The sequence below is a fragment of the Kogia breviceps genome, chromosome 14 (assembly GCF_026419965.1).
Source record: "Kogia breviceps isolate mKogBre1 chromosome 14, mKogBre1 haplotype 1, whole genome shotgun sequence".
Classification (NCBI taxonomy): domain Eukaryota; kingdom Metazoa; phylum Chordata; class Mammalia; order Artiodactyla; family Physeteridae; genus Kogia; species Kogia breviceps.
This window is the reverse complement of record NC_081323.1, coordinates 29,135,733-29,153,356: the sequence shown is the minus strand read 5'-3', so window position 1 is coordinate 29,153,356 and position 17,624 is coordinate 29,135,733. Positions and strand designations below refer to the sequence as shown.

Below are 17,624 nucleotides of genomic sequence, written 5' to 3'. Positions count from 1 at the left end.
TGTCTGCTCTCACACATGTGGCTCTGATGTTTTCCTGGAGGGGTGCACATGGGCTCCTGGGCTCCGCGGCCAACACAGCGCCAGCCACTTACAAACTCGTAAACTGGCCTCACGGCTTCCTTCGTCAGGGTAAGACTTTAGCCAAGTAAGCATTCCTGGAGCTTGGTTGAGGGCTGCTGATGGTGAATTCTAAAAACATGGACTGGGGGAGGCAGAATTCCAGGTGTGGCCCCCAAGGTCTGTGCCCCAGTTTTTTTTTTTTTAATTGATTGATTTTTTTGGCTGCATTGGGTCTTCATTGCTGCATGTGAGCGGGGGCTACACTTCGTTGTGGTGCACGGGCTTCTTATTGCTGTGGCTTCTCTTGTTGCAGAGAACGGGCTCTAGGCACGCGGGCTTCAGTAGTTGCAGCACGTGGGCTCAGTAGTTGTGGCTCGCGGGCTCTAGAGGGCAGGCTCAGTAGTTGTGGCGCACGGGCTTAGTTGCTCCGCGGCATGTGGGATCTTCCCGGACCAGGGCTCGAACCCGTGTCCCCTGTATTAGCAGGAAGATTCTTAACCACTGCGCCACCAGGGAAGTCCCTGTGCCCCAGTTTTCACAGCCTGTGGGAAGGAGGACCCAGCAGCCCTAACTGTGCTAGGCTCTAGGGCAGAGCTGACCTCCAGACGGGCAGGTCATGATCCATCACGGGAGCCCTCGGAAGCAGAGGGGAGGCTACAGGGGTGAGGAGAGTGGGGAGGTCCAGACACAACACACGGTGCTGGTTTGCTAGACGAGGGGCCACAGGAGCAGAAGGTGGTGGCCTTGGGGCAGGGAGCAGCCCCGGTGACAGCCACGAGGAGGAGACAGATTCAGCCCTGCAACCACCAGGAACCCACTCCTGCCAGAAACCCGAGTGTGCCGGGGCCTCTAGGAAGGACCACAGCCCTGCCTACCCTGCTCCAGCACGGCCCTGTGAGCCTCAGAACACCCAGCCAGGCCACGCCGGACTTCTGACCCCCAGAACCCGAGCAAACCAACCGGTTTAAGCTGCGAGGCTTGTTCTCATTTGTTACAAAGCAATAGAAAATGAACACAAGGCCTTACGAAGGAGGAGCGGGGTGTCTGGTCATTTCATCCTTAACATGTGTTTGTCCTGGGTGATAGGAAGGTTGCCAAGAAATGTTGCCAAAGGTGGCAAAATGGATAAAGAGCCAGGATAGTTTTTTCTAGCAAGATAACCTACTAACAAGTAATGACTTAACTCTGGGCGGGCGATTCTGGAGTGTGGGGTCTAGGAATCTGGGTGGGTATTTTCTAGTAGTTTTGGTCAGCCCTTGACCAGATTGAGATCTCAGGAACCCTGTGGGGGCCCCGGTGCCCCCCTGAGCTTTACCTGCTGTCCCTGGACACAAAGAGGGGCACAGAAGGACCCTGCATCCAAAAGTAACATGCGACTCTGATACCCTGTGCCCACGTCTCACCATTAAATGGCCTTTCACATGGAACTAGCACTCCCACCTGAAAACCTACAGCCCCCATCCATCCCAGCACCTCAGAGAAGACACACAGGCTAATTAAACTTCACACACTTGGCAATGAATGCAAATTGGACCATTGCATTCTTTCTTGAAACAGCCAGAAACTTCTGGAAGGTCTAGCAGAATTCTTTGGGTTTGGTCCACCCGTTCCCCTAATGGGTAGGGCTGGGGGACAAGGCTGCAGGAACAGCCAAGTCTTTGTTGGAGGCAGCAGTCGGGGAAGAAAGATACTGCCCTGGTGGCCGGGGTCCTGAAAGCTTTACCAGCCTCTGCCTGTGCCTCCACCCGTCAAGGAGCCAGGAGATTCCCTGGGCCAGTCCCGCGGTGTGATTTAGGCACTTTCTACCCAGATGTGCATCCCCTGTGGTGCCCACCCTGGAAATAGCAGGTCCTGGGACAGGTGGGGCCTGAACGGGGATGAGGGAAGAGCAAAGGCCGCCTGGGAGGGCTGCTGGGCCCCCAGGGCTGGCTTTGCCAGGACAGCCTCCCAACAACTGCAATGGAGTGGGTGAAGCCCTTCTCCCCCCAGCACCATGTGCCTGGCCAACAGGGCCACGGGCTTTCCTCCTTAGCTCCAGGGGGCCCCGAGGAACAGCTGAGAGAGAGCCTCCTTGAAATGCCCCCATTTCAACCCATGACCAAGTGTCACCATCTTGGTCATCTTTGGACCCCCTACAATAGAGTCTTATCTGCTGTAAAAATGAATATAAATATTTCTAAGTCATACAGAGATATTTCCTTGAATTTAAAATCAGAAAGGTCACCCAAGTCAAGGGCATCAACTCAGTGGCCTCAAAATAGCTCCAGACCCCAGCCCAGACGCGGGACCTCTTACAGGGGGGGTCGAACGGCGTGTATGGCCCTTCCTCGTCCTCCTCCTCCTCCTCCTCCTCGTTCCCGTCGTTCTCGTCGTCGTCGTTTTCATTCTCCGTCTCGTTGCCAGCCTCAGCAACAACGTCGTCCCCCCGAGTCCCGTTCACACCTCTGTCCAGGGAGCTGCTGGGCCCCATCCCGTTCTCCACCGTGTGCTTAATCGGGATTTTGATGGCCACCTCGGATTCCCCATTGGCATAAGCCCTGCTGTTTATCAGTCTTTGTCTCTGGAAAGAGAAAGGCACGTTCTAATACGGCCAGAGGGGCTGCAAGTCCTCACACCCAGAACACCAGCTATTGGGATATTTCCCAGTCAGCTGGCAAGGAGGTGCTTCCAGAAGACTCTGCAGAGAAGTTCTAAGGGACTCCTCAAAGTAATAACCAACTCTGGGAGGAAGGATTAATCTTTATGACCCACTGGAACTTGCAAATCCCTTCAGAGGAGAATCCCCATGTCTCAGATGGGCACTTCTTTCCTATCAGCGTTCTCGACTCCCTGTGTGCTGGGGTGTTAACATTCTCCTCCAGATTGTAGGAATTCCTCGGTCCATACGTGAGAAAGCCATACACATGTGTTTGGATTACTGTATCAATAAGGCTGCCGTTCTGGAGAAAGGAACACCCAGGAAAATTCAGGTCAGAGACTCTGCATTACTTTAAACTAGGGTAACCTTGATTTAGCAACTACTTCTGTGCATTCACATCGGAGGGCTTTATGCAGATGGAAGATAAAAAGAAGGTAGGTAGAAGGCATAGAAGAGTTTTTCTGTATAACTGGGAGCTGGACCACATCTCTGGACATGTGGAGGGAAGAGCAAGGACCAAGATGCACAGCTGGTCCAGAGAGCAAAGATGTTGGGAAATGGCTGCGGGATATTATTGTGCGAAACACCGAGGTAGGTGCTTCTACATTCAGACCAGGAAACTTTCTCCCCTTCCCAGTTTCCCACCCTGTCCATGGCAGATGGACGGTGCTTTCCCAGATACCTCATTGATCAACATGCGACTGGCCATGGAGAGTCGAGTCTTTGGGGGAAAGTGGCTGGTGATCATGATTCGAAGACCAGCCTCAGAGAAAGAAAGCTGGTGTGGGTAGGCCGACAGCAGCTCATCTACCATGATCACTGACGCTTTGCGGTGGAAATTGGCTGGGAAAATTAAAAACATAAAATAAAAATAACATTGAGGCTACGAGCAGGAAAGAGATATTCATTCACCTTCCTTCCATTCCTTTCTTTTCTGCTCTCTCTCTTCTTTTCTCCTATCTTCCTTCCCTCCCTCCTTTCTTCCCTCCCTCCTTCCCTTCTTCTTTCCTTTTCATCCATCCAATCACCCATCCATCCATCCTTCCATCCATCCATCCAATCACCCATCCATCCATCCATCCATCCATCCATCCATCCATCCATCCAATCATCCATCCACCATCCAATCAACCATCCATCCATCATCCATCCTCCCACCTACCCATCTATCCTTCCTCCCTCCCTCCCTACACCCTCCCTCCCTCCCCAGCTTCCTTCCTCCCTTCCCTCCTCCTTCCTTCCAACTATCCATCCAACCATCCATCCAACTATTCATCCATCCTGGAAGGGTTGTCATGATCAAAATTTGAAGAAGAGTTAAAATCTGCTTTCTATGGGGCTCATTGATACCTCTTTGAAATGACCTGAAACAACTTAAGAGTCCTTCACTAACATGGTGAGAATGAGTGATAACATAAGAGAATCCCCCTTTGTCCTCAAAGGATTCTTTTCCTGCCGCTCATATCTGGGGCATGGGAAAGACCCCAATAGTCTTTAGTAACACTTTATGCCCTTCAAATGTCAGCAGTGCTCATTCTGAGCTATTAAAAGCTGCAGAATTGACATTAGTCCAGGTGGAGGACATGGTGGGGGGATGCCCACGTTGCCGCAGACCAGCCTGTGAGCAGGGCTGACCGGGGGCTAGGGGTGGGGAGCTGGGCTCGAGTCCAGAGGGGGCTTAGGGCAAATCTTGCATCAGGATCTGCTGGCAGGCCTGAAAATAACTTCCGCCATGGCCCAAGCCCCTCTCTGTGGATGCTGCAATACGAGCACACAGCTCACGGGTACCTGGCCAAGGTCTCACTCCTGTTCTCTAGGCCACTAAACCGTGACATGATCTCTGGAAACACTGACTAATAATAGGTAGCTCTCTTTGGTTCCCTAAGAGTATTCCTTTCATGGTTATGAACTTCCCTGAAGAGAAGAAACTAAATGAAATCCTTATGTGGGATGGCACTGAATACTCATAAGTCTTTTGTTCACCATGCATATAATTAGTGAGAAAAGTATAACAAATAATTGATTTTCAAATTCTAATAATTACCCACAGATTTCAAACTTAGATATGTATTTGAAATAACCTATAGATTTTCTAATTTCTTTTGTTTTGCCTGAAAAGCCAACAAAATGGGACTGAGAAGAAATAAACCCACACATTTCAAGGGGAAAGTTAAAAAGAAATTAAATGAAAAATGAAACGCATTCTAGGCAAACATAAATGATAATTTTCCATGTTCCTCGAAGAAAGAAAATTATTAGAGAGCACTGTATTATCTCTTTGTGTATCAGCTGCTTAATAAGCATCTAATGAATGTAAGCATTACTTTGGGGAAAAAAAGGGTAATTTCCTCTGTCATTTTGCAGCTCGGAAACTGAGGTAATGTGGCCTGAAAGTGAATTTGGATATAATAATACGCTAATAACAACTATAATTAATGGAGTATTCTGCAGACTTTATCTCCTTAACTTGTTACAAAAGTTATCCTCACTTTGCAGAAGAGAAAACTGAGGCTCAGAGAGGTTAAGTAACTTGCTTCATGGTCACTCAGTCAGAATGTGACAGAGTCAGCACCTTGACACCCATGGCCTCCTCTCCTTTACCATCTGCCCACTTTCCCTATATCACCCCCAGCACGCTTGGTCCAAGAACTTCCACTGGCTTTCGGAGGCTGCCCATCACCAGGATGAACCTGCTCCCTGCCCGATGCAGCGAGGGAGGGAGGGAGGCCTCCCCGGGGGCAGGCACACCCTCTGGGGCCTGGCGGGGGACGCAGCCCCCCGGGGTTACCTCTCTTGAGTAGCACCACGGTGGCGTCGCAGTTGCTGCTGTCGTCGATTTCAGCGTTGTTGGCCAAGCCGTTGACCATGTTTCCCGCACCTTTGGTCCTTCTCTCGAAGCACTGGTGTATGCAGGCATTGTATCTGGACATGGCCATGAGCGGAAAGAGCCCATCAGCACGGCCATACTTGCCTCCCCGGCTCCCAGCTCCCCGCAGCTCCCCGAGCCTGGACGCCCGTGGGGGACCCTGTGCCTTAAGTTATTAGGTTATTATGTTATCATCCTGCTTCCCCCAGAATATACAACCTACCCATTTCCCAACTTGAGAATATACGGTAAGTGAACATAAAGCCAACATCACATAGATACATAGGGACACACTGCCTTCTCTGCAGAGTCTTCCATGTCAGCAGGGGGACCTCTGGGATTGAGTCCCCTTACTCGGGGTCTGTGCGTGGAAGGGCTGTTGTGAGACTCAAGAGGGATGGGCAAGGTCTCCCTCCTCTGGGCCACGTCCCCAGGGCCTTTGCTGTCAGGGGCATGCTTGGTGGAGGAAGGTCAAGGCGTCACGTCCGTCTCTGCTGCTACCCCGGGCTCTGCGTCACGGTCCACGTGTACAGGCGGGCTGGCTGTCGAGGTCTCTGTCTGCCTTTGGTTTCCTGAGGTCATAGGCTGGGAGCCTGCGAATGTCTGTCACTGTTGTGCCATAATTCCAGGTCTGCTGCGCCCTTGGCTTTATGAAAAAATTCTGGGCTATGATTCTCCGGAACGATTGAGTGAAAAAGAATCAAAACATTGTGCAGTGCTTCTTCCATGTGTGTTGGAAGGGAGGAAGCTTAGTCAAGTTCCTAGGATGTTCTAGCAGGTAAATGTCCTGGTCCCTTTATCGTTGGTATTGGAAGACTCCCATAGAGGAATCCTAGGAAACTCACTGGTTTTGAAAATATTTATGACTTTTTTTTTTTTTTTTTTTTTTTTTGTGGTACGCGGGCCTCTCGCTATTGTGGCCTCTCCCGTTGCGGAGCACAGGCTCCGGACGCGCAGGCTCAGCGGCCATGGCTCACGGGCCCAGCCGCTCCGCGGCACGTGGGATCTTCCCGGACCGGGGCACGAACCCCGTGTCTCCTGCATCGGAAGGCGGACTCTCAACCACTGCGCCACCAGGGAAGCCCTATTTATGACATTTATGAGATGAAAATAAAACTATAAAAATGACATTTCCGAGACCATTGACAATTTGAACACTGACTGGATACTTACTCACATCAAAGAATTAGTGTTCTTTTAGTTGTGATCATGGTGGTTAGGTGAAAAATGGGTCCTTTGAGAGACATGCACTGACGTTTGGGTAGGTGAACTGACATGATGTCTGGGGCTTCAGGTCACGTGGGGAGAGGGAAACTGCTAGGGGTGTGGGTGGAGGAAGCTAGTTGATGGTTGTAGGGCTCCCGGCAAGCACGTGGGGTGTGTCATGCTAGTCTGCTGACTGCTTTGCACGGTCAACATTCTTCTTAATGGAAAGGCCTCCCCACTTTCTTTCTCTCCCCTCCTGATGGGGCTCTAGGGGAGACGTGGTGTTTCTGGCATCTTGACTCAGAATCCACTTTCCCCACAGAAATACTGACTCGCTTGGGTGTTTGTTGTAAAAGTTAACAACTGTGTGTTATACATTTATTTGGATTTGGATAATAGGATAATAATACTATGCATCATATTATTATAAGCGCTTTCTTGGAAGCAGATATTGGTTAATTACTTAACTCTTCCATCATGTTCCATCCTACAAACACCCTTTCAGGTAGGAAGCATTGTTCATTCTGTTTTTAGAAGCAGAAACCGAGATTCAAAATGACTGAATCACCTGGCCCAGGTCCCATGGCCGGGGCTGCACAGGAAGCACTTGATCTTAACCACCAGACCACACTGCCTCATCTGGGGACCAAACCCCAGAGAAGTGACCCAGCAGTACAGAAATCAACCCTCGCTGAGGCCGGGTATGCCTCAGGCTCCCGTAAGGTTTCTACCTGTTGGGCCAAACTGGAATTGCTTTTTGACCTTCAGACAGAATGTTTAAAGTTATTTTAAAGCCATCTACCCAGGAGACAGCTGATGATTCTAATACATGCTGTTTTTAACGGCTGCTGCTCTGTTTTATACTTTTAATTGAATGTTTTAAATTTTGTACTTGCACCCTGAAGCTATTTTATTGTGAAGCATGCAATTTTATAAATCAGATTTTATAAAACCCAGTGATTAAAGTCTCTGATTATGGAGCGGGATGGCTAAAGAGCAGAGATTTCAATTTAGAACTTAGGACTAGAATTTATGCAGAAAATTCCACGAGCACAGTAGCTGCCTTTCCCTGGTCTATTTGTATCCTGCTGGTCTGAACAGCTGGGAGGTTGGTAAAGCTGAGGCATCAGCAGAAACACACCTCATTAGCTTTCACACTGGGCATGGTTTGGGGTGGGGAGATTGTTCACTGTGTTATCTTTATGTCCACGTGCCCCACAGGCAACTCACGGGCATTACAATGGCTCAGTAGAGGGATACTGTGGTCACAGAATGCACGCTAGCAAAATTCCTCAATCTTCCTTCTTTTTAGAAGAAAAACACTTTTTGAAGACCTCCTTATTCCGTGTCGCCCCTGGTGAATTCAGTATGGGACAATGCTTTCATCTAAATTCAGATTTAAAACCCTAGATCCACATTGGGCTTACAGCAGACACTCAGTCAATTCTCTGGAATACTTGACGGATCCACCTTTTCAAAAGGGAATATGAGAGCTCTTGACTCTTTGGGGTCTCAAAGCATCAAAATGTAAAAAAAAAAAGGTGACATTAAAAATGCTGAAAGAAGACATCTATTGTTGAGGCTTCCTGACTGTGGCACCGATTCCTGTAGTCGTTTTTGCTCTTTGAGAGAAAGAAGAGCAGGTTGGCTCCTTCCATCTTGAAAGGCCTTTCCTTGGAATCTAGAAACTGTGGAAAACTTCTGGGCCAACTCTGGTTTCCGTGGGAGCTGATGTATTGCGATGCTTAAATGGAAGGTGATTTGTGGTGAAAGGATCTGGCTTCTTTGTTTGCTACCTCATGGTAACTCCACACCAGGATAAGTTTGGGTGAGGTTCTGTTCTGTCAGTAGAAATGTCCTCTTCCAGTCACACGACCCAGTTACTGGGTCCACACTGACTGGGGGACAGCTCCTGAGGTGGAAACTGGGTGCTGTATTGAGTGGAATGACAGCAGATGGCTTACAGCCCACCCTGGCTATCGGTCAAGCCAGCTCCTACCTTCACTGTTCCTGTGACGTGTCAGTGGCCACACTGATTTCTCCCAACGGGCTCTGGGCCACCAGAATGAATCTCTGTCAGGCCTCAACAGCAAGGAAAACTTGACATGTCCAAATGGGCAGTTTCTGAGAGTGGTCTGCTGCCCTGCCCCCTAGAGAAGGTGGTCACTCTTGCAGTCACATAGGCTGGGGAGAGTATGGACTAACTTAGGGCAAAAGGAACAGCTCCCGTGGGGCAGGAATCTGCAGCCCAGAATAGCTCTGCACCGTTGACAAGGTCCTCAACTCCATGGCACTCAGCAAAAGGATGAACTGGCAGGTTCCAACCATGGTGCTTACATTTTACACTAGAGTACGGGAAACATCAGCAACATAACTCTTGATACAGGTGGTAAGCTGTCCAGACTCCAAGAGGAACAGGAACGCATAATGTGGTGGTTTTAAAATACATCCACACATTCTGTGACACTCCTCTCTTCAAAAGGCAAAGTAGACCCGTTGAGTGAGGACTGGACTGAGGGACTCGTTTCTCATAAACAGAACATGGCAGTAGTGACCGTGTGTGACTTGTGAGACCAGATCATAGAAGGTGTTGCTGGGTCCTTCCTGCTCTCTCTTGAATCACCTGCTCTGTTGGAAGCCAACTCCCGGGTGTGGGGACAGCAGAGTGGCCCTGAAGAGAAGCCCACGCGGTGAGGAACTGGGGTCTCCAGCCAACGACCGGCACCTACTCACCAGCAGCGTGAGTGGGCCGTCTTGGAGCCCCAAATGGATGACAGCCGCCCTGGACAACCTCTTACCTCTAATCCCATGACAGCCCCTGAGCTAGCACCCTCCAGTTCAACTGCTCCTGGATGCTTAACTCTCAGAAACTGTACAAGATAATACACGTTTGTGGTTTTAAGCCATTAAGTTTTGTGGTCATTTGTTAAGCGGCAATAGCTGACTAATAAAATACGAATAATGGAAGTCTATAGATATTTGATCCATGGTTTTAGTTATCTCTTATCCAGCTCTGGTCCCGTCTTCCCTCCACCTATATGGAAACATAACACATTGAGCTTTACCTCCTCTCTTGTCATGAAAGTGAGCAAAAAAACAGCCAAAAGCTAGGCTGCCAGGTCCTGAAGAGGGGAAAGTGTTTGAGAGATTTCTCAAATGAAACCATGAAGCTTCGATTCTATCATACGTTTGCGTTGGAAGGGTCTTTGCTTTTGCTATAAGTCGAGATTGCATTGATTCCTAGCAGGCTGCCCAGGGAGCCAAGTGAGCCTCTGATGACGGGTACCCGCCCTGTCCCCTGTTCCTCTGTCCACATTATCCCATAACGCTGAGTGTAGGAAAGAGTTTTGGGAGATAAACTAAGAAAGTATTTTACTTACTTCATTATGACAATGTAGATGAGATACATCAGCACGAGGACTAAAGACTCCCACCTGTGGACAAACCAAGAATGGTCAGTGAACAGAAGCCACCCTAGACAGATGTGCCATATTGCAGGTCCTCTCAGACACACGTGTGATGTGAACGGCAGCTCAGCCTGCCAAGCACGGCAAGCATGAAGCAGACGTGCAAACAAGTTCCACATATTTCCTGGTCTGCAGACATTTCCTAGGCTGTACCCAGGTTTTCAGCATCTTTCTCTTCCTCCCCTACTTCAAAGGAAAATGCTCCCTCTTCTCTGTTATTCACTCACCCCAAAGAATATTTTGAACCCAGCAAGGCTTCTATAATGTTGCTGAATATGGGGGTATGTGTATAAATCTGACCACAGCTTAATCATTCACTAAAACTATTCAGATACAGTTACAAAGGGCAAACTAGAGGAACTGATAAGGGCAACCAAGGGATTGTTAGGTACCTCAGAGCAAGGCATGTGCAGAGAGAGGGAGACGGAGAGGGAAAGGAAGAAGACTTGTGGGGGAGGGGAGGGGGAGGACAGAGGGGGAGAGAGACAAGCACCTCGGGCAGGGAAGGTGCTAGCAGGAAGGATTAGCATGAATGAGTGGGAAAATGGTCAAGAGAAAGAAAGAAAGAAAAATAATGAAACCTTCTGGAATGTACCTTGAACTTCTGATATTTTGAATATTTCCTCTGCTTTCTTTACTTTAGTAACTTGCAGTTAAAAAGCAAGGGAACTTGATTTCTAGGTTCCCCTTTAGCTGTAGAATTTAATTAGTTAATTGAGGGAGTAATTTTGGCTTCAAGAAAAGGTTCCTGGAGGATGATCTATGAAGAAATTCTAGGTTATGGCTTTCCTTCGCTTTTTCAAGTTCCATGTCTGGAAACTGATCCTGGGGAAATATGTGATCAAACGTAAAGAGGAGGCACACACAGGGTTTTCGTTGCAGTGCTGTTTTGTAACAATGAAGTGTTGGCAAGAAGCAAGGCGGTTACCAGATGAAGGACTGGGTACATGAGTTATGGTATGTCCACAGGACAATGAGCTACTATGCATTGGCTGAGAATGATTCTGCAGATATGCACAACCACAGAGGTGGTCCTCTGTCATCCTGTTCAGTGTTTCTGCAGCATCTGAAGTTGACTGCCCACCCTCTTCATAAGACACTCTCTTCTCCTGACTTCTGAGGGCCACACTCCTGGTTTTCCTCCTGTCCCCTAACTTCTTCTCCCTCCCTTTGTGTCCCCTCCACTTCTTCAGTGGTGACTTCTAACATTCTCTCTAGGTGATGTCCTCTTGTCCTATTTCTGGAAAACCAACAGACACGTCCACGCCACACTTCTCCCCGCTCCAGGTTCAGGATCAATACAGCCTCTCCACGTGGCGTCTAGATGCAGGTCAGAACAGAATTCCAAATTCCTACGCCCCAGCTTCGTGTTCTCCAGGGCTTTGCCATGTCAGTGAACTGCGCAGTCAAGCCCCACATCTGGAAATAAAAGTGGAGCCCTTCTCTACCCTCCCCCATGCCCTCGGTGCTTCTGGATCCTGTCATTCTTCTGCTTAAGACTCTTCAATTGCTTCCCAAGAGACTGGAGAAAAAAAATCAAAGGTGCCCCTCCCTGCAAAACCAGGTTCTTTTTCCTTCTTCCCCCAATCCTCTTGTGTCCCACCCTGGCCTCCTTTCATTTGCACACGGCAGGCTCCTTCCTTCTCCCCAGAGCCTTTGCTCTTAACGTCCCCTCTGCCAGGAATGCTTTTCCCTTCATTCCTTCGCTGGTCCCTTTCATCCTGCAAATATCAGCTTAAAGGTCACTTCCTCCAAGGAGTCTTCCCTGCCTACTCCTCCTTCACTCTCTGTTTGTGTTCTTTAAACTGCTGACCAGTCTGGGATTATCTTCTTTATTTACTTATTCACATCTAATGCCTGTTTCTAGCAGTCACTCAGCACCACTCCTCACATCTGATTCCCGCCTCAGTGATCTGGTTTCTCCTTAGATCAGCCTCCCTGACAGAGTGACCCCCAAGCAGGCACCCCTCCCTCCCCAGCACAGAGCAGCGCTCAGCTCATCTGCACAGGTGAGACTTCTCGAAATGTCAATTTTTAGTTGCAAGACACCTCCAAGGGGCCTGAGCGTGGTCCTTATCTCATTGAAACCAATGTACACATGGCATAAACATAACTGGGAAAAGCGAATTTTTATTCCAGCTTTATTATGAAGGAAGAGATACCCAAGAGCTGGAGGGAAGTCATGTGGTTGCTTAGATGCAACCAAGATGACTTGGTGAGGGGTCATTGGAAAACAAGCCAACGTCAAAGAGACATCCCCATGAGGCTGAATTACGTCCAGCACTTGGTGAACAGATATATTTATACTCTCACTCCTTTGTATCTCTTTGATTTTTTACTCAAAGCAAGCCCTTCCATTGCAATATCTGAGTAAGCGTCTCTGCTGTCACATTTCAGGGATGCCTGTGGCGGCGGGGTTCCCTCTCCTGCTGGCCTTTCAGGTTTGCCTTGTTGCTACCCAGACTCAGGGCCCACCCAGTGCCTCCTCCTCATCAAGTGAGGCTCTCTGAGGCCCCTCTGCTTTTTGGCCTGATTCCATGTTTGAGCATCAAGTCTTGGCTTCCTGCTCTTTGGTGTTGCCCCCCAACCTCCTGTCCCCGGGGCCATGAGTATCTCCAAATGACACCGTGATGACGTGTCTGCTCCCCACTAGTCTCAGACATCCCCAAGGCCACAGCCGAATTGGGTTTTGCATTCTGTGTCCAGTTCTGGAATGGAGGCTGGCAGCCAGAAGGTGCTCAGGAATGAACAGTTTGGGACTTGAAGTGACTCCAACTGCAGACCCTGATGTCACACGCTCTTCCCATCTGCCCCTCCCGGCCACAGCCCGCCGCTGTCCTCCGAGGACCTGGGCTTGTGTGATCTAGGTGCGCTCTTCCCTTCCCACAAACTTCCACTCTGAACCACCTACAACTGGCCCTGAATTCTCCTGACAGAGATTGTTCTTTTCCGCATTGGAGGGCTACGCCCTATCACCCCCACACCCCTTGCCCATAGGGCACGGCTCCACTTCCTAACCAGGGTCCAGAACCACAAAAGCCGGTCTCCAACACCATGCAGATGGAAATTGTCCAGGTCGCGTCCCAGGTTCTCCTTTCTCCCCCAAAGTCACGACTTGCTCAAAGAAGAGACAAAAACAGCACTCTGCATCCTTTCGTTTTCTTGTCAGGCCTTCAGACTCACTGAAGACACATTCTGAATTCCTTCTGGCAACAGTGGGGGTCTTGCTGGGCAGGGTGAACACATACCCTACTAGGTGGATCTCTGATGCTAAGTCAGATATCTTTTGGGGCAGGTATCTGATGGAAAAGCACCCGACGGATATTCCCCTGCCTCTTCCTACTAATGGAACCCCACTATGTTGAGGCAGTAAATGGGGACCCTTGATCTCAAGGAGGGTGGGATAAATGATTGGTCTGAAGTTATAATTCTATTCCCCCCTGGACACTTATTGGTAAAAGCAGACCCAGTTGTGACCAAAGAGATATAAGGTGGAAAGGTGTTCAATGAAATGACATAGCCCCTTCTTCTTCCTTCTTGCCTTCAATCCAAACTTGATGGCTGGAACCACAGCAGCCATTTTGGGGTCATTAGGGAAAGGTCAAGAGAAATGCAGAGCCATTGTACTACCTACATCTGGGATACTTGATATGTAAGAAAAATAAACCACTATTTCTGTAATCCACTGTGGCTGGCTTTTCTACTATCTGCTACTAAAAGCCTTCTGGGGCTTCCCTGGTGGCGCAGTGGTTGAGAATCCGCCTGCCGATGCAGGAGACACGGGTTCGTGCCCTGGTCCGGGAAGATCCCACATGCCGCGGAGCGGCTGGGCCCGTGAGCCATGGCCGCTAGGCCTGTGCGTCCGGAGCCTGTGCTCTGCAACGGGAGAGGCCACAGCAGTGAGAGGCCCGCATACCGCAAAAAAAAAAAAAAAAAAAAAAAAAAAAAGCCTTCTGATGGCCACTTCTTGGCTGAATGTGACTTGCTGTGGAATGCTGCTTGAGGAATGGTAAAAGAATCTAAACCATGCATGGTGGGTATACCTTCCCCTTGCGTACTCGTATTTGACAAGGCTCCTTTCCTCCTAAAGAGTACTTTAGTTTCAAAATAAGTGCAACTGACATTTGGGGTGATTTGGTTACCTGCCTTGACATTGTTAGAACATGCTGGAATGTCCTATAACAAGGAAAGGAATTCACTGTTTAAGGAACTATTGAAATACTACTGTGCTTTAATTGCACAGATTGAAGAGTCTGTCTCTTAGGACAGAAATCAGAGGAATCAGCTCCTAGACTCACTCTTTCAGCAAAATATATACTCATGGGTGGCTGGGTAAGAAAGTAAGAGATGTGGACAGTAAAAAATATCTTAAAGTTCAGTATATTTTGCAGTCAGATGAGGAGGTGAAATCCCTGGAAATCCCAAAGCAGTGATGGGTCAGTGGTGCAGACTTTAATTTCTCAGCCTCACTCATGAAAAACTGTCTCCGGCACCCCATCCACATAATAACCATGATTACGTAACAAGTCGGCTGTCTGAGAATGATATTCGAGCCGTAAAAGCTTCCCCTAGTTCTTCCCGCAGTTTCGCCTGTGCATGAGTTTTGATTCCAACCCACCCCAGACTGGACCAAAACCCGCTTGGGAATTTGCGACTCGTGTATCCATGGCCCTCCCACCTCCTCCCTCCTGTGGGAGCCTGGGTGCCCAGGCTGAGGGCCTGATGACCTCAGAATCTGGCCTTCAGCACAGGCTCAGGGAGTAGCCTAGGAACCCAGGTTCTCTCCTCTGACATCGTAGGAGGGTCAGCCTTTGGAAAGGAGAGGAAACAGACTCTCTTGTTCTTGCTCCTTCCCATCTGAAATATCCTAAAGGACACCTTGAGGGTAAGGACTGACACAGGCTTGTCATGAACCTGCTTTCATTTCCTCCTGCCGTGCTTCTCACGAGCAAAGCCAAGGAGATGTGGAGAGAGGGCTCCTTCTAAGACTGACAGACAGTATAAACCACCCGTGGGTCTCCTTTTTTCAGGTTTTCTGCACAAAAGCGGCCGAAAAATGTCTGAGATCAACTGTGATCATAACTTGCTTTTCCTTATGGCAGCATTGTTAGCAAAGAGCAGCAACACTGAGCAACACTTAGGCACCTACTGTTTGCTGAGGCAGAGCACTGGTTGTGCTAACCATGCCATGAGTTTGAATGGGAACGCTTCTGCAAGTTTTCTGGTGCTGCACTTAATCCCCAAGGACCTGAGGGGAAAATGTCACCAGGTGGATCCCACGAGGAGGTTCTTCCTGACCTCTGGCCTCTGACCTCTGACCTGCGGTGCTCCCAGGCGTCTTGATCCCTTTCAGCTTGTCGATCACTGTTATTCAAAGAAGACTTCCTTCTTATTTTTATGGGTCAGTATAGGGACTATGCATCTTAGAGCAAGTTTCCCCAGCTGTCTCCCCCTTGCCCTCTCGGACAGAGGAGAGAGAGCCGACAAAAGTATCTTAATACCCTGGATGGTGTGTAATGTTTATGGTCCATGTGATATGCTCCCCACCACCCCGAATACTGAAAATCACAGAGACATCCTAGGACACAGAAATGTCGCTCCAACGAAGGGCTAGCACTCATTTTGCTGAAAACGAAGACTGCTGGGCCCTGTAATTCTTTTTAAAATTAAAGGTATAATTTATTATTATTACTATTTTCATATTCTTTCCCATTATGGTTTACTAAAGGATATCGAATACAGTTCCCTGTGCTCCACAGTAGGACCTTGCTGTTTGTGCTTCTTTTTCTAGCTCATTCTTAGCTCTAAATAATACCACGAAAGTCGTCTGCCTACAGCATCACAACTACCTGTTTCTGAGATGTTCTTTCAGAAGAAGTAGGTGTATTTTCACATCACTCTACTTCCGAAGATCAAATATTTGAAAAATGTAACAAGAATGCACGATACACCCAATTTCTATTTCCATTTCAAACACAGCTGACATGCTCAGAACCCATCTCAAAAAAGGTGATTTGGACATTGACCCAAATGCAAATGTTCCCATATACTTAATTTGGGCAATTTTTTTTAATCTATCAAAAAAAATCACTGATTCTTCAGAGCTCTAAGATCTTCCTGAATGTTAGGCAGAACTTTAATGGGTTAAAGGTCACTGTCATGGCTTCACCTCTGGTTCCTGGGATATACTGAATACACGGTATTTGGAATATGCTGATGCGGTCTGGACAACTGGAAAAGGTTCATCAAATCTTAACCATGGCCTTGCCCATGACTGACTGTGGAAAGGCACAGTTGCCTTACGCTGTCTAATCTGGATGATAAAGACAGTAAGATAACAGGGTCCCCAAAGGAAGCCCACCAGGCCAGCCCAAGGGAAACGGTCACTGTTCCGTGAAAGCTGATTTAATTTCTTTGTTGAGATGAACAGACTGTTCCTGAGAAACGCTAGTTGTTCCAAGCTGCCCCGACATTTCCCTTTCTTTCCTAGACCCTGACTTTGGTCTTTACTGTCTCTGCCACATAGCAAGGGGAAATTAGAAGGGGAAAAAAGGTACTTACCAGGAAACTTGTTCATCATAAATGAACTGTGAAAAAAAACAAAAAGGAGAGAAGATTAGACAGACACACATACACATGCACACACATGCTTTATAACTGCATGTTATCCGCCCTTGTGGCTGGCTGGTGGGAATCGGGGCTGAGGCCGGTTTGGGGTGTGAAGCATCTGTGGGCAAACTCCCCTCTGTGCTGGTTTAGTCTCTGGTCAGTGTTAGTGGAAGGAGGTCTTGTTGGCAGACTGGGGTGGGCACCAGGCCATCCCAGCCTTCCTGCAAGTTCTGTCAGAGGATGGAGTGAGAGGGAAGCATGTCCAACCTTGTTATTTGTAGAATTTCAGATCTGGAAGGGGATGAGGAGCTTGGTGGGTGCTTGCAAACATTAGTCACTTATGGGTCCCCTGGAAGCTGTCTGTATGTCTCTGCGCATCGTACAGCACCTTCGAGCTTTTATGAAAGCACCTGAGCTTCTATGGAGATCAGTGAGGGTCAGAAGCAGTGCAAAGGGCCAAACAGAGACCCTCCCTGATCAGTTAGGAGCCGAAGAAAACACACGACAGGACTGAGTTTATTTAAGTCCTACGCCACATAGCATCTAAGATCACTTCTCATCTTGGGGGAAAAAGTGGTATAATCCTGGCCCTTTGATTTATATGGGAAACGGGGCTGCAGAGAAAATGAGTAATTTCCCTGGGGTTGCCCAATTAGCTGCAGAGTTGGGCCTAGAACCCAGCCCTGGCTCTTAACTTCGTGTTCTTTTCATGGCACCCTTATTTGCCCAGATGGTATGGTGTTGGAACCAAATGAATGCCCTTCTATTTCATTCAAGT

The 17,624-nt window shown here is 48.6% G+C and overlaps 1 protein-coding gene across 2 annotated transcripts in view; it reads right to left on the bottom strand.

The window, feature by feature from the left end:
* Positions 1-17,624, bottom strand: part of SLC24A3 (solute carrier family 24 member 3) — a 467,486-nt gene that overhangs the window by 33,224 nt on the left and 416,638 nt on the right. For both annotated transcript variants that reach the window (XM_059038845.2, XM_067012544.1), the window contains exons 8-12: positions 16,799-16,824; positions 10,151-10,204; positions 5,487-5,620; positions 3,381-3,541; positions 2,356-2,620 (exon numbers count right to left, since the gene is read on the bottom strand). In XM_059038845.2, coding sequence (XP_058894828.1) covers positions 2,356-2,620; positions 3,381-3,541; positions 5,487-5,620; positions 10,151-10,204; positions 16,799-16,824 — 640 coding nt within the window. The remainder of the gene's footprint in view (positions 1-2,355; positions 2,621-3,380; positions 3,542-5,486; positions 5,621-10,150; positions 10,205-16,798; positions 16,825-17,624) is intronic.